General features: G+C 62.8%; 3 protein-coding genes across 3 annotated transcripts; 1 reads left to right on the forward strand and 2 right to left on the reverse strand.

Moving 5' to 3' along the window:
• Nucleotides 1-1,121: 1,121 nt before the first annotated feature.
• On the reverse strand, nucleotides 1,122-7,044 carry CHLRE_17g709800v5 (uncharacterized protein). Its single transcript, XM_043072055.1, has 4 exons — nucleotides 6,676-7,044; nucleotides 5,227-6,214; nucleotides 3,923-5,026; nucleotides 1,122-3,843 (listed from the first exon to the last, which is right to left on the reverse strand). The coding sequence occupies exons 2-4, from the start codon at nucleotides 6,163-6,165 to the stop codon at nucleotides 2,512-2,514; spliced, it is 3,375 nt and encodes a 1,124-aa protein (XP_042914514.1). The 5' UTR covers nucleotides 6,166-6,214; nucleotides 6,676-7,044; the 3' UTR covers nucleotides 1,122-2,511.
• Nucleotides 7,045-8,104: 1,060 nt separating this feature from the next.
• Nucleotides 8,105-14,536, forward strand: CHLRE_17g709850v5 (uncharacterized protein). Its single transcript, XM_001691630.2, has 13 exons — nucleotides 8,105-8,580; nucleotides 8,986-9,050; nucleotides 9,304-9,340; nucleotides 9,559-9,681; nucleotides 10,475-10,622; nucleotides 10,916-10,966; nucleotides 11,180-11,255; nucleotides 11,509-11,590; nucleotides 11,702-11,732; nucleotides 12,186-12,334; nucleotides 12,594-12,671; nucleotides 12,999-13,139; nucleotides 13,570-14,536. Exons 1-13 carry the CDS (start codon nucleotides 8,353-8,355, stop codon nucleotides 13,603-13,605), a joined length of 1,245 nt encoding a protein of 414 aa, XP_001691682.2. The 5' UTR covers nucleotides 8,105-8,352; the 3' UTR covers nucleotides 13,606-14,536.
• An 812-nt stretch (nucleotides 14,537-15,348) lies between these two features.
• Nucleotides 15,349-16,294, reverse strand: CHLRE_17g709876v5 (uncharacterized protein). The gene is made up of 2 exons (XM_043072056.1): nucleotides 16,188-16,294; nucleotides 15,349-15,961 (listed from the first exon to the last, which is right to left on the reverse strand). The coding sequence occupies exons 1-2, from the start codon at nucleotides 16,267-16,269 to the stop codon at nucleotides 15,834-15,836; spliced, it is 210 nt and encodes a 69-aa protein (XP_042914515.1). The 5' UTR covers nucleotides 16,270-16,294; the 3' UTR covers nucleotides 15,349-15,833.
• Between the last annotated feature and the right edge of the window lie 3 nt (nucleotides 16,295-16,297).

Raw genomic sequence — 16,297 nt, forward strand, 5'->3', positions numbered from 1 at the left:
GCGTGAGAGGGCCAAGTAAGGCTCCGAGTTCGCGGCTGAAGGAGTGCAGCTCCGCTGGGGGGGGGGGGCACCGGCACGACTGGGCCACTGGGGGCAACACGAGCCAGTGCTGGCCGCGTGGTGAATGATGGCTTGCCCGGCGGTCTAGACCCAGGGCGGCAGCACCTCGCCACCGTCTGACACCGTCACACTATATATGAAGGTCGGCAGCCAACCAGGGTGCAAATGTTGTTTCTCTGGGTCGAAGATGGTCCCTCGCGGCGTGGGTACGGCGTGCCCCCGCTTGTCGGGCTGTCCCTTCACTTGTAATCCGCATCCGTACACCGCGCAGGCCCCTGCTGTCCTGCATGAGGTGCAACAGTGGGCCAGTGGCCCTGCACGCCTTCAGTCTCCGGCCGTAGATGTGCTAACGCGGTGGGTGGCAGCTGCAAACGGAGCCCGCTCGCCCGGGGAGGTACCTGGGAGGCTGCAGCATCAGGGCACACTCATTGGCTTTGTCCTCCGCCCCGTGCCAAGCGCCCTCGAGGCAAGTACACCAGAACTGCCCGAGCAGGAGTGTACACCTACAAGTCCGCGGCCTTTCCATCTTTGCCTGGTCTCGAGTTGAGTGGGGCCCTCGGGCAGTCGCCCCCCCCCTCGTCCAGGCGCCGTGCCCCACCTGCACGGGGCGGCCACCATCCAGCGACAGGGCCGCCTTCGCCCTATGCGTTTAGACACTTCGGCACCCAGGGGGCTCAGCCCCAAAAGGACTGAGCAGGCGCCCGGCCCAGCTGAAGACAGGGCCGTCATGGGCAGGGGTTCCCCTGGTCATGGGCCGCATGGGCCGCGGAAGCCGGACAGGCGTTACGCAAGAACTCAAGGACGTGTGCTTGCTAATGACCCGCAGGACATCAAGCTAAATCTGAAGGATGCTGAGGCGTGGCCACGTTTACGCACAGCTGGTGGGTTAGAGCTTTGTCTGGGCTCCAAGCGCGTTGAGGGCTTGCGGCTGCGTGACCTGCGTCTGACCTGCGCCTCTCAGCTGCCCCCGCCCCACCCCCCAGCATTGCCGAATGCCGGTGGTTGTGGCCTGACGGCCTGGCCAGGAGACTCTGACCGCGAAAGCAAGCAGCGGATACGCCAACAAAGCCGAGTTACAGCTGGTGCAGGACGCCAGCCTCTGCACACCTCCACCGCGCCCTGCCATAATTGCAGGCACACGATCTGTGTAAATATAAGCGCATTGGCCGCTTACATGGTCACGTTGACATGCTCCCTACCTGAGCTTTCCCCTTCCGATACCTCAAAGCTTAGCCGCTATGCCCCGATGCACAGTGTCGACAGTCCAGGAAACCGGGTGCGCCTGCTGGCACCGCAATCTCTCACGCGTCATTCCATTCCCCATCATTCATTCCCAACGTCTCGTGTGCATCAATAAAAGAAGCTGTACGAAGGCCTGCCCCCAGGTCACGCAATGCATTTCATGTCCTTGCGTCAACCCCGGATACTCCGCAGTTGACGCCCTCACACACTACCTTGACACCACCTGGTTTAGCATCGCACGTGGCCATGCCATGGCATCACCAAATCAACAGGTCGCCCGCCGAAAGGTTGATCATGTACGTATCATTCATAGCACAACCCCAAACCGCCGGCATGTATGAAGAACATTTGGCTGCGCTGCCTAACATGGGTTGATGGCAGCTCCCCCCGTTGTCATGTTATCATGTCCAGTAGAGTTACCTGGCCTAACCATGGCGCTACATCATTGGCAACACCAGCCCGCAGTGCTTTACAGCAACTGCGGTCGTGTGCAAACATTAATAGACGGCGCTCCAGCCCGCATCCCCAGCATTTGCCCGCTTGCACGCCTGCGGCTGCATGGCCACCGCATACTGTAGCGATCATGCACACACCAGCATCATCACCAACAAGGCTTGACCAAGAGCCTTTCCCGTAGTAGTTACCCCGCAATGCATTGAGCCCCATCCAACATCTAGCCCGTACAGCACATGCGTTCATTTCACTTGCTGCCGTACTCGCAGCCCTATTACTGTGCTAGTTCGCCACTCCGTAATCACAGGTCACGGTCATTTGTAGTCGCGGCCAATCGGTCAACCCAAAACCAGTTGGGCCAATCCGTTTCAACGGCCCGCCTTGTAAGGTAGTGCATGAGTGAATTCCACCGCCCACGACCCCATCCGTACACCATCCCCACACGCGGTCATGACAAAGTGCTGGGGAGAGCTGTGTTAGCCGCAACCCTGTTTCGTGCCTCATGCCTTGATACCCGTGATGTTCGCCAAGAACTGCACATCTGCATGCACTCATACCCAAACTGCACTCAAGCCTGCACAGCCAAGCCCTCCACTCGGCACAGAAGTCTCCCAACCCAACCAGCTCCCGCGCGTCAGTAGCAGCGCGTTCTCGTAGTGCACCGGAAGATACAAAGGACAGAACAGCCCTAGGCCACACGACCACACATAGGGAGATGCACTAATCGACATTTGGCCGTAGGTCACAACTCAAACGTCACAGCCTGTCACCGCTGGGGCCGCCGCGACCCCCCAGCTGCAGCTCCCGCTCATACCGGTCGCCTCCGCCTCCACCTCCGCCTGTGCGTCCACCGCCGTATGGATGCACGCCCGCGCGCGAAGCACCCAGCACGCCACCGCCCGCCGCGCCGCGCAGAGGACCACCCGTGCCTCCACCGCCTCCACCATTGCTATTCCCGGGCCCGCCAAGCTGCTCCATCCGCGTATTGCGGATCAGCAGCTCAGCCAGCGCCTGTCTCAGCTGAGCCTCTGAATCAGCATTGCCGCCTGCGCCGCCGCCGCCACCAGAGCCGCCGCCGCCAAGCCCCAGCGCCGCCACGACGCCTGACACGTCGGCGCCCTGGGCTGCTGCCGCCGCCAGCTTGGATATGAGCGCCTCCGCCACACCCGGCCCCTCCAGCGCCATATCGCGGGCGCCGCCATCACGGCCACCGCCTGATGCAATAGCCCCACGGGAGCCCGAGCCCATGCGTAGCGGAGGCAGTGAACCACCGCCACCACCACCACCATTCGGCCCCCGGCCGCCGCCGGCAACACCCATAAGATTGAGGTAAAGTGCGTCGCCGCCCGACAAGCCGGCCGCATGCATGGCCGGCAGCGGCGGCGTGGCCTCCAGCGGCGGCGTCATCCCCAGGCGGTCACCTGGCCCGCCGCCGCCAAGCCCTCTGCGGTCGCCGCCGCCTAGCCCGAGCAGCCCTTCCGCTGCCGACCCGGGGCACAGCGCCAGTAGCCGCGACTGCATGCGCTGCAGCTGCCGCAGCCGGCGCTGCAGCTGCAGCTGCTCCATGCGCACAGCCAGCAGCAGCGGCGACAGCCCGCCGGCGGACAACAGCAGCAGCCGTAGCTGTGAGTCATCGAGCTCGTCCTCGTCAGTACCGGCGCCAGCCGCAGCCAAGGCAGTAAGCTCCCTCTCCCGCTCCCGCTCGCGTTCCCGCTCCCTCTCCCGCTCGCGTTCGCGGTCCCGCTCACGTTCGCGTTCGCGCTCCCGCTCGCGCTCGCGCTCCCGTTGCTGCTGCTGCTCCAGCACCGCAATGCGTTCCAAAGCAGCTACAGCAGCAGCGGTGCTTACGGCGCGGCCGTCGCGGCTGAGCTGCTCCGGCCCGCCTGCGCCGTCCAAGATGGCCGCGGCAGCGGCGGCGTCTCCTCGCGTGTCGCGAAGGTCGCGCAACAGGTCCCGGGCTGTGAAGCCCCGAGCTGCGTCCGGCTCGCGCTCCTCGGCACCCAAGCGCTCGCGGGACAGCGCCCCGCCCGCAGCACCTGACTCCACCGCCACAGCACGCAGCTGCCGCAGGGACGCAAGCACGTCTACCTGTGCCTTGGTCAGCTCTCCGTGGGCATCCTCGTCGGCCTGTGCGGCTGCTGCGCCGCCCGCGTCTGCGCTTATTAGCCTGGCAGCGGCCGCCGCCGCCCGCCGCGGCGCGCTGCAGCAGCGCCGCCGCCACCGCATCTGCGGTGCCGAGGCTGCCGCTGCCGCCACCGCCTCCTGCGCCGGCGGCAGCCGCTGCCAGGCTAATAAGCGCAGCGGTGCCCTCGGCCTCGTCATCATCAAGGTCCGCCTGCGCCTCCGCGCGGTCGTCTCGCCCAGCCGCCGCACGCTCATGGTCACGGCCCACGTTCAGAGCAGCAGTGGCGCCGGACCCGCCCAGGCCGCGCGCAAAGGCACCGGCGGCGCCACCGGCTAGGCGGTCGACTGCCAGCCGCATCTCGACACCGCCGCCGCCCGGTGCCCCGGCTGCCGAGCCTTGCCCCCGGCCCCGCTCAAGCCATGGCTCCAGCCGCTGCTGCTCCAGCTGCACCTGCATTTGCTGAAAGCGCTGCTGCTTTTGCTGTAGCTGCAGCAAGCTGCTGTTGATGGCGCCGCCGGCGCCACCCGCGGCGCCGCCCTGGCTGCCCGCCGCGCCGTCAGCACCAGCGGCACCGTTGCCATCCCCCAGCAACACGCGCCGCAAGAGCCGCTCCTGCTCGCCAGCCGTCCGCAGCTCGGACAGCTGCGGCTGCATGGCCCCGGAACCCTGCGACTGCTGCTGCGGCGGCAGGCGGTCACGTGGAGAGCGCGGCGGCCAAGGCCCGTCTCCGTCTCCGTCGCCATCCTCGCCGCTTGAGGAGCCGCCGCCACCCGCCGCCTTCCTCTTGGCCAGCAGCGACGCCGGTGCCGAGCCCTTGCTGCGGCTGCGGTCCGCCGCAGCGCCCACGCCGCCCCGACCAAAGCCATTGGCCCCCGCCCCCGCGCCCGCGCCACCTCCTGCGCCCGCCGCCAGCGCCGACGTGCCTGGAGAGCCCCGGCCGTGCGAGTCGGAGCCAGAGGCGGCGAGGCCGGTGGCTGCTGCCGCCGCCGCTGCCGCGTTCGCCAGCACAACGCGGCGCGGGCGGCTGCGGCGCGCGGCGCCCTTGAGCACGGGCAGGCCGTGGCGCTCCAGCCACTCGCCCAGCGGCTCCAGGTCGGGCATGACGCGGATGGAGCGATACCACTTGGCCATGTTGCTGCCGCCCACCTGCGGGGCACAGGATGGCAGTGGTCGTAATGATGTAGACGGTGCGTAGGGGCGCAACGGGTTTGGGGAATGGTGCTGAGCAGCAGCACGCGGCAAATGAGAGGTGCAGGGCGGGCGCTAGAAAGGTGCCAGTGAAGCACAGGGCGTGGTCCAGTCGTGTCTATGACTCGAGAGCTGCCGCACTCTTTCGGATTCCTCACCTTTTCAAAGTTGCTGCGGCTAACGTTGATGCCCTTGTACCGGATGCAGTCCATGCGCGCCAGGTACAGCTGCGGCTGGAACAGACCCACCGCGTGGCCCTTCACGTAGCCGCCACCGGGGCCGCGAGGCGGCTCGTCGCCGCTGCCCACGCGCACTGCCACCGTCACCTCCACCGGCGGCGGCAGCACCGCGGGCAGCGTGGACATGTCGAACTCGGCCTCGCCCGCCTCAGCGGCCGCAGCCGCAGCCGCATTGCGCCACGCCATGGGGTCGCCGCCACCGCCGCCGTACGCGCCGCCCGCCTCCCAACCACTGCCGCCGTCGCCGAGCCCCCTGGGCGCGCGGCCGTTGTCATAGTCCTCACGGGGCGAGCCCGGCGGGTAGCCGCCAAGCCCACTGTGGCTGGGCGGCTTGCCGCCGCCGCTGGCGGCGGCGGCGGCGCTGCGCGCTGCGAGCACTTGCACCGGAATGGGCGCGCCCAGGGACCGCGACTGCACGGTGATGGCGACGCCCGGTACGGAGGTGGAGTTGCGCAGGGAGGTGGCGTGCACAGAGCCGCTGAGTGCCGCGAGAGTGCCGCCAGTCGCGGCGGCTGCTGCTGGCTGCTGTTGAGGCTGCTGCTGCTGCTGCTGCGGCGGCGGCGGCTCATCTAGTTCACAATTCTGCCCCTGCTCCTGCTCCTCCTCCTCCTCGGTTGGGTCCTCCTTTACTAACAGGAGTGATGCGGACATCGCAAGTCCCGGAGTGGCACGGGCACGCTGAGGCGACCGCTCTGAGCTGGCCACTGCTAGATGACCAGCCGAGCTATCAGAGCTCCCACTGTTGGCGCCCGCAAGCTCCGGTTTCCTCTTTTTTCCAGCGCCACGATCGCCCAAGTCGCTTTCCGCTCGAGTCCTTCCTGAGTCTCCGGTATCGCGGCCCAGCGTGACGGTTGCCATGCAAAGGCCCACGGTCGCTTCGCTGGGGCGGAGTCACCGAGAAGTCCGCCTGCGTCGAGCAATACAAGTTTCACGCTCAGTGATGACCTAGGAAGCTCTGACAAGTGGCACCGTTTTAATTCATTACCCAAAGCATAGGCATGGCCCTCGCCGAGCAACAAAGCGGCCGCGCGTTCGGATAGAGCTCGGCGTTCGACTCCGTGCCACCCTGGCCAGGCCCCCGCAAAGCATGGCTCAAGCGAGATTAAGGGCATAGATGCTGACAGCAAGCAGCGTCCAGGCCGGATGCGCCCTCTGGCGACCAGTCGTTGGCCCCCCGCGCCTGCGCTAACCCAACCTTACCGTGTCGGGCCTATCACGCGCCAACAGAATGCACAAGAGCAAGCCATAGCCCATCTACTGTTGAATGCCAGGCGCCCCGGTGCTTGCAAAGCACGCAAGCCAACATTCGCGCTTTGGCTTCGACGCGAGCTCCTACAGACCTGTGGCGCTTATGGCTGTGCGACTCACCGTGATTTAAGAAGCCCTCCGTCGCCAAGGTTGATAAGACGCTAGACTCGGGGAGCCCACGGTGTTGAAAAAAGGGCTCGGAGGACGGGTCAAGTTCTATGCTCAGCGGCGGCTCCGTCGCCTGACAGACTCATTGGATATGTGCATTTGCATATACATGCATCAAATGATAACAGCGGCGGTGCCGCGGTCGCGCAGGAGCAGCTCGGTGTGACCGCCACAGCTGATAGACTGACTAGAATTTATCCAAGCAATTATAAGTTTAGGGTCTGATCGTAGCTGCCTATGTTACTGTTGAGCGCCGCGTGGTCAGAATTAGACCTGTGACCGCTCGCCAATTCGGGACCAGCGTCTGCCGAGTCGCAAGCGTCGTCAACGAGTCAGGTCATGTGTTACACCAATTGACAGTAAGAGCGGTGCACAGGACCGTGTGACGCGAGTGTCCTGTTCCTGCGAGGCGGGGCAGCTCAGTCGTGATCAAGCAAAGGCTCAGCCAAGGGCTCAGCCCGTACTTCCACGCTGTGCGGCGGGGGGGGGGGGAGGGGAGGGGGGGTCGTCCGCACGGTGTCGACCCCTTCCCCTTGTGCACTGCCCTTACTCCCGGGGCCTCGACCCCGGTAAGTCCCATTGATGCAGTAGCCCGCTGTTTATGCCGCTCTAGTCCGCGGGCGCACAGCGCACCACACGCACATATGTGCATAACGCAAGGAGCTGGAGTCGCCCTCCCGCCCGACACACTGGCGCACGCGGCAAGCACTGCAAACGTCTGCCAAGTCAGGCCAAGTCCTGAGCATGGGCCAACCGGGCGTGTAGCTTATGCAGTAGTATACGCACAAGCAGAGGGTGATGAGAAGAAAAGTCCCGACGTACTTCTGCTGCTGCTGTCCCCCGGGCAGCTGTGGCGACAGCTGCGGCGTGAGGGCGGCGCACGGTTGATGGAGCAAGTGGTGGACACCTGCACGTGCCTTTGGGGGGTGTACGGAACAAGAAGTGTAGCCAAAGCACGGCGGGCTAGGGCGGGTAGACCCAGGCAGACCGTTTGCTACAGGGGTGCCTTCCCTGTACGCCAGGCTCTTTAAGCCCTGAACTGAAGAGGGTAGCCCTGACCGTTCTCGCACTGTTAGAGCCTCACCAGGAGTTGGAACACGAAAGCACCTGCCCGGACCTGCTCAAAACCACGGCCAGACTGACCTGTACCGTCATAGGTCGCAAGATAGGCCGTGCACTGCTGGCTTGCATACAACCGTATGACCATTGCAGTTCGCTGGCCACTAACTCTTCATTTTCGAAACACCTCAATTAAACGGCAGCCGCTTGGGGGCCTCAGCATGCGCTGTTGGGGGAAGGGGTACTTGATATGTGCGGTGACGGGGGACGACGTCCATGCAGTCCGTGTCATGTGATTCTGCAATTACGGCAGCACATCCCACAGCTCCGCTTCTCTCGCTGCAGCTGCTACTTCCTAGGACAGTCCAACCGATCTGCCCACTTTCCTCCAGGGGTCGACCTCATTTCCATACCGTACATGGGCGCACGCATGTGCGCCGGTGTGCATGCACTGGGTGGCACTGTCCATTGTGTCTAACGACTCGCTGAGCAGGCTAATCCTCGCCAATTGCCACCGTATCGTATCCTACCGTAGGGGGTATTGATATACAAGAGGTATCGCGAGAAACGATGCAACGCGTCTTGGTCCTGAACGCGGGCAGCAGCTCGCTTAAGTTTAAGCTGTTCACAGCGGCCGGTACTTCTCTTGGAGAAGCAGGCCTTGGTGGGCAGTTCGATCGTATTGGCGATGTCGCGAATTGCACCCTCAAGGCAAGCCAGCCTGGCGCCGCGCCGGGCATGAAGCCGCGCAAATGGGAGCTCAAAGTGCCGGCGCAGGATCACGTGGGCGCCATGAAGGTGAGAGAGCGTCGCTCGGCAGACAACCGCTTAAAGTTCAAGGCTCCCCGCGCCCTGCACCCCCTGCTGTTCCTCCGCACCCCACTCCCTGCTTTTGACTGCTCCGGCACCGGCTGAGGCTAACTTCGTAATCCAGGATGCTCTGTAGTATTTGTCTTGATAGCCGCCTGCGTGCCACCTGTGCGGGGCTCACTGGGCGCCAGCTACGGTTGCGAACTTCTAATGGCGCAGGGAAGGGAGTGGGGGCTGCTGGTGCCGCACCCCTGGGGTCTGGGACATCGCGTGCGGTCATGTGCGTCTCGCGAACTAGTGGAATGCTGTAGAAGCTTCCTGTCGTCGGACTCGTAACCAAGGCAGTCGGCCTTGAGTTGCACCCGCGCGCACGTGCCACACACGTTTGAGCAGGGCATCCTGGATTTCATCAAGGAGAATGTCTCGGCGACTTTTGCGAGCGAGGTGGTGGCTGTGGGGTGAGTGGGCAAGGGCGGTAGATGTTTGGGCCGAGAACAGCTAAACCCCTGTGCGGCGGATGCCAGAGGGTCAGGCAACACCGCTTGCCGGCCGACGCCTTGCCATCACACCTCCACCTGTTGCTGACACAGCGGATGCTGTTGCTGCTGTTGCTGCTTGTTTCATATTGAAGTTATGGCATTGCTGTTGTTGTTGCTACTGCTGCTGTTAGTACTGCTTGATTCACTTGGTACGGCGCTGCACGCCGCGCAGGCACCGCATCGTCCATGGTCTGGACCTGAGCCAGCCGGTGAGTAGCCCAGATTGGTTCGCGGCAGCTTCAGCCTCGACTGACAGGGCAGGGCTGGGGCCGGTGGTGCCGACTGGAGCCGGCTTGATCCGAGCCACCAGCCAGGGGCTCAACTGTACCTGTTTTTTAATGCGCGGCCTGTAAGTCCGCCAACCAAGTAGTTATAGTTGTAAATGTGCGGATGAGACCCCGACCCTGCACCTGTACCCCTGGGCCAGGTGCTGCTGACGCCCTCCAGCACGGCCACCATCAAGCAGGCGGCTGTGCTGGCGCCGTTGCACAACCCGCCCGGGCTGCAGGGCATTGAGGCGGCCACGGAGGTGTTCAGCGGCGTGCCGCAGGTGGGGTCACATTCATGATTAGTTGAGGAAATGAAGGTGTAGCCAGCAGGCACAGTGGTACAGCAGGCGCGTCGTTACCCATGTCCATGAGGTCCAGCGGCCAGCTCCAGCGCGTAGGCCCTCCGAAGGCTGCTGCTCTCCCATTTGTCCTGAACTATTCAATGTTGGTTGATCATGATTAAAGTACAGCGGTCGCGTAAAGCTCAGCAGCGCTCGGATGCATATGCGGATGCTCGGGCAACGCTGCCGCCGCTGAACTTTCCTGAACCCGGCTTGCTTGTCCTCATCTGCTTGCCGCAAGCTGGGGCGGGGTCGGGGTGGGGCGGAGGTTGGGGCGCGGTCGGAGGCACGGGTGCGCTTGGTGCATGTCATCTCTGGCAGGCGTGGAAGGGAGGGGAAGGGAGACCGTCAAGGGAGGAGCGGGCGGGGCGGATGGGGGAGTTTTTGTGGGATGGGGGTGGTGTGGGGAGCATCCGCTGTGCGTAAGCGGAAGGCCAGGGGCACGCAGGTCGATGTGCAGCGTTGCGCCTCCCCTTCCCTCCCCTGTACTCCGGGGGAGGCAAAACAGCTTACCGTCGCTTTGCCCCTGGGACCCTCAGACAGGCTGTAGCACGGCCTTACAGGGCTCTGAAGCAGGACATGCACGCACCCACTTGTTTGGCAACAAACATATGCACACATACGTACGCACATATACGGTGGGGGAATCGAGCCCTTACACCAGGCAGAGTGTCCCGCATGGCCGCTTGCGCATTCAAGCACGCACCTGCGCCGCCCCCACGTCCCGCCGCAGGTTGCTGTGTTTGACACGGCCTTCCACCAGACCATGCCGCCGCACGCCTACATGTACGGACTGCCATACGAACTGTACGAGAAGCACAAGATCCGGCGGTACGGCTTCCACGGCACCAGCCACAAGTACCTGGTGGAGCAGGCGGCGGGTGAGCGGCGTGGCGGAAGGCTGGGGTGGCGGGGCGGGGGCGGGGTTGGGGGCAAGGGCGGGGGCATGCATGCGCACATGCATTCGCGCTGCACAGGTGGAATGCACAAAGAGGGCGATGCGGTGCGGCGTACACTCTCGTGCAAGGCATTGTAACAAGCTGCAATATCATCGGCCAGCGCCAATGGAAGGAGTTGTGGTTCGTGCCTGTGTCGCTTGCTGTTTATGCGTCCCTTGACCCCGCCTCTTCTTGCGCCGCCTTCCCCTCTGCACCCGCACCTGTGACGTCTGCAGCCATGCTGGGCAAGCCCGTGTCTGACACCAACGTCATCACCTGCCATCTCGGTGCGTTCATCTGGGCTGTTGCAAACACGAATACACCGTCATTCCGCCTCAATGTTGCTTCGGTCATCGCCTAGCCAGGGCTGTGTACTGCCGTCTCCAGGAATCCTGCACGCCATACTCACGCGACCGCAACCCGTACAAGCAGCTCCTCATACGCGGCCGCTCCTGCTGCTGTTCACCGCGTGGGCTGCTGCTGTTGCTTGTGGGCTGCAGGCAACGGCAGCAGTGTGGCGGCGGTGCGCGGCGGGCAATGCGTGGACACGAGCATGGGCCTCACGCCCCTGGAAGGGTGAGCGAGAGAGCGCGGCAGTGGGGCCTGTTCTTACCATTCAAGATATCACCACTAAAAACACCAGCGACGCAAAGGGACAGGCCGGGGACTGAAAGTTGCAGGGGTGCTCGAGTCGGCCGGCCCATGTGTGCTACACGATCCCCGGACGAATTTGACGTCGAATCCGGTGTGATGGGCACGTAGCAACCCTCTTCCCGAAACCTCAATACTCTGCCCGGTCATCAGTTGCTCACCACCTGCTGCCCCTCAGACTGCTGATGGGCACGCGCTGCGGCGACATGGACCCCGCGGTGGTGCTGCACATCCAGAACCAGTGCGGCCTGAACGTCAAGGTGTGTGCATGTGTGTGTTAGCACAAGGGGATAGGATGTGGGGCTGGCAGGAACCGGTGCAAGTCAAGTCCTCCCTTGACCGCCCGTGCCTGCGGGTTTTGTGCCGTACAGGAGACCGACACGCTGCTGAACAAGAAATCAGGTGGGTGGGCTGGCGGCTGTCGTACCGTGCAGCAGGGGGCAGCAGCATGGCTGGGCAGCCGGTGCACTCGCTTGGGTTCGGCTGCAGTCACCATGCCTCGCCGTGCCCATTCCTCACCGCTTCCTCCCCCATCGGTGTCGATGTCGTCACGCTGTGACCACCGCGTTGCCAGTACCGTGCTCACCCCTGGCAGCCGCTTGGGAATAAGCTTGTACGGCGTCAGAAGCCTCGCACGATGTCATTAGAAAGCGCCACAGCTTACAAACCTGGACCCTCCATTGAACAGTCCTGAGGTGAAGGTGAATAGGTGAAACCACTCAAATGAGTGTGCATCACCTATTTGTCCCACTGTTGAAGTGAGATCGAACCTGCCATGCGGACTCGTTTCGCAACGACATGGGGCTAGCTTTTCCACCAGTTGTGATGGGTTCCCTCCACTCCCTACCCGCCCAGGCCTGCTGGGCCTGACCGGCTCCAACGACCTGCGCGCCGTGATCGAGGGCGCGGGCAAGGGCGAGCTGCGGTCGCAGCTGGGCCTGGACATGTTCACATACCGCGTGCGCAAGTACATCGGAGCCTACACCGCAGCCCTGGACGGCAAGGTGCGCGCATTAGCGCTTCATTATTGGAGCTCGCTGTCGGTTATGGAGACTGACGATTGGACTGCCGGTACTGCTGCTTCCCGGGGCTCGTGATGTAAGGAGAAGCGAGGCCGAAGGAAGCACGGTAGTGCCCCGTGTGTGCTTGTGTGGCTGCTCGATCGCCTCCGGCCCGCTCCCTTGCTCAGCACGCTCTTAATCTACACGGCCTGCGGCGATGAATGTTGCTAGTCACACGCTGCCCACACACCATACCCCACAGGTCGACGCGGTGGTGTTCTCTGCGGGCATTGGTGAGAACTCACCCTTCATCCGCAAGCTGATTGCAGAGCCACTCCACGTAAGTGTGCAGCTTATAAGGGCCATCGTGGTCGCTACTCAGCAAACATTGCGTGGGTGTATGGCCTTGCTCTTCCAAACTGGCGGCGCTGCACAGCGTAGAGCGCGGGAGCCGCAACACCCGTTTGCCATTACGTCATTACAAACACCCGCCGCACCACAGCACTCACGGCAGTCACTGCCGCAGCCGTCTTCACTAGCCGCCACTCTCTTACTGCCTCCCTGCATCTCTGAGGCACGCTGTGCACCGTAAACACCAACCCTAGCCTCGGGCTCACACAACTGCACGGCTTACATTCCCGTTTCCCCATACGTCCGACCCGTCCAGGCCATGGGCATGCAGCTGGACCACGCCGCCAACGACACGGCCGTGGGGCGCGCCGGCGTCATCTCCACCCCCGGCAGCCGCGTGCAGCTGCTGGTCATTCCCACGGACGAGGAGCTCAGCATTGCGGAGCAGACCCTGCAGGTGTGTGTGTATATATGTGCGTGTATGTGCGTGTGTGTGTGTGTGTGTGTGTGTCAGGAAAGCACAGGAGGAACGGGTGTGTGTTTTTGGGCAGAGGCGGGTGGCTGGCGGGCGGGGGCCGACCCGGCAGGCACGGCTTTGCCTCACGGCGAGCATGCGGTGTCGGCGCCGCTGGGTGGGTGGGCCCAAGAGGATGACGAGCACAAGGGGGAAAGCGACCGGCGGTGTGTTTTTAAGCGCTTTTTGTACAACACAGGGTCTGAATGGGTCGATGCATGGTGGTGGATTGCGAGAGGAGCTGGCCAATGGTTGTGCTACTGTGTCCCATGCACGCGTTCCAGGTTAATCAAAGCGCGTAGATAGCTTTCATGCGCAGGTGTCTCGAGCTACCCCTGAGCCGCAGCGCCACTGCTGATTGTGTGTTTTGCAGGTCGCGAAGGGCGCCTTGGGAGCCGCAGCGGCATAATCCGCCGCGCAGCGAATCCGCCGCTCGAACACGACAAGCTGCAGGCGAATACCCGGCGTCTCTGTGCGCAAGCTTATTAGACATAAGGTCAGGGCATGGCTGTGGTGTGCCTGTGTTGTTTCGACTGTCCCTTCTTTCAATGTTGGTTTCAGTAAACGCTGGGTGTGCGCCCTGAGCGACTGTGTGCTATCAACAACCTAGGTTGCGTCGGACGGTGGACCGTGGGGCGCCCATTGCATGTGGTAGGAACGTACATGGGAGGGAAACGTATGATACCAGCAGATAACGCCACGATGCGCAGGCAAGTAGTGAGTTCGAGTGCCTTTGCCAGCACGACATGGCGCATCGTGTGCGTGAGTCAATGTGACAGGGCAAGGGAAGCAAGTGGCTCAGTCCCAAGAAACACATTGCTTCCGGCCGTCGGGGTCCGGGGTCCCCCGAGGTTTCTTCACGCGGAATGTGGGTGGGACTGCCAGATTTCACCTCCGTGCCCAGAACTGCCATCCAAACGCTCCGCTCCACAGCGTAAGCACTAGCATACATTAGCATGTGCATACTAGAGCATTTGCAGAACGTTTGGCTTTGAATAACTGCGGCTGCAAGTCCGTCCACATCGGCATCCAAGTAGCGTAGAGCTCTGTCTCCTGCTGTCTCTCACTGATGGCATGGAGACTGTGCGAGCTGAAGCTAACCCGTAGTGGTCAAGGCTTAGTGTGGGTCCTGACAACGCCGGCCCTTCACGCTGGCCACCGCGTCACCCAGGATCCCGGGATGCACTGATCCCGCGAGAAACTCGATCAATCTCTTTCGGCACACAATCCCGAACATCATATGGATGAGCGCAACTGCAAGCGTAAGCGCACGTGCAAACAGTCCCACAGTAGGGTCCGTGGTTGGCCGTGGGCAGGATGGACCTATGTGGCCTGGCTAGGGGGGCTGAGGGGATGAGAGGGTTTTGGGACACGGGGCCTGAAGGTTTGGTTCCTACCACCCAGCCCCCCTGGGCCCTGGCGCCCCAACCCGAAGCCCCAGAACCCAAACCCAACCAACCCACCCGCACCCGGACCCCAAACCCAGCTCCAACCGACACCCTAAAGCCTAACCCCTCCTAACCGTACCCCAAACCCTACCCCAGCCCTACCCTAGCCCCGCTCCAACCCGCCCAACCCAATCTCAGAGCTATGGCCACAATTAGTAGCGCTAATCATACGTCTCCACAGGCTGCTGCACGAGATGAGTACGGATGAGTGCAGAGGCGCCCACAGCTCCCAGCCGAGACAACCCACCACGCCGTGCCTGCGCGTCAGCAAACTTCCAGCCAGCCAGCAACTCGTCGGTACAGTAACTCCGGCGTTCGACCAGCCGCGCACTCTTGCCCTGCCGCTGCCAATTGTATGCCATTTGTTGGGTTCTGGGAATCAGCTGCACCCTACGGGACTTTATCAACTTGCCTTGCCACTGTCCCATCACACAACCACGCCGTGCCTGGCCGTACGTGCCGGTCCCTGGTAGGTGCGCCGCCCAGGCCAGATCGCGAAGGCGCAGCCGAGTGATATTATGATAGTCGGCGAAGGTTGCCAAGGCGGAGACCGCCCGGCCGAGACACCGCAACGCAAGCGTCGACGATGTTGGACCGTTTTAGAGGGCAGCCAATGCAGCACCAGGGCCAGCACAGGCGAAGAAAACAACGCCAGAGGCGCCATAGGGGTGCCACTGAAGAAAGAGACCGCAGTTTGGCGATATCAGGCGAGGAGCAAGTTAACGTGCGCAGCGTCACCTGACGCATGTGACTCGAGAGGCATTCGCCTTACTCCTCAACGCGCGGTCGCGCGTGTTGAACATTGCATCACATATATGCATTGACTGCCTCGCAGGCAGGCACAGGGCGAAACCTTTTTTGCCGCTACGCGTCTTCGTCTCATTTGTCACTGCTGAGATATCGTATGCTTCCAAGCCCACATCCTGCCACACTAAGCAAATGCATGATCTGCACCATACCGCTGTTGACGTTAACACTGTGCGCGCTACTAGTTTGCCGTGCTTCTGTGAGCAGACAGAACGCTCGCCGGAAGCTTCTTAAAAGCGATTGTTGTGACTCTATTACTATAGCGCCAAGGCCCTCGACCCTCAGCACGCCTTCAAGCGGCACAGCGCAGCTGGCAGTTTGGGAGCGCCTTAATACCTGCTTGCTTGAGCAATGCGATGTTCTCCTGCTGCTTTGTCCAACCTCACACGCATGAGCACTCAGAAAAATGGCCAGAGGACATCCCAACCAAACGCCATGACGCCGTGCCCGGTAGCCCTCCGCTGTTGACGAACGAGCTGAAGAGGCCAGCGAGGCATGTAGAGACATCAACTGTGCGCGGGGAGGATGTGCAGGCAGGTGCCGGAATGTATGATGGCGCGCAGCGGTGCAAACTGCTGTGTTAGTCCCAACAGAGCAGCGTTCGACGCGGCCGTTGTCGCGGCGGAAGTCATTTGCAAGCAGGATTACATGGCACGCGACGCTTGTTACAGCTATGACGGGTCTGCCGGGCCCAACACTGCACGGTCGCATCCACGGTCCGCATCCCAACCCTTACATGCAAGCCGTTTCCTTAACCACGACGACGGCGCGTGCTCCGCAGGCCGCCTGCACTGGAGTTGCCGCCGTGGAAGCTTCATCTTGGTGAGTTGTTTCCGTATGCAATAC

Source organism: Chlamydomonas reinhardtii, chromosome 17 (genome assembly GCF_000002595.2).
Source record: "Chlamydomonas reinhardtii strain CC-503 cw92 mt+ chromosome 17, whole genome shotgun sequence".
NCBI lineage: Eukaryota > Viridiplantae > Chlorophyta > Chlorophyceae > Chlamydomonadales > Chlamydomonadaceae > Chlamydomonas > Chlamydomonas reinhardtii.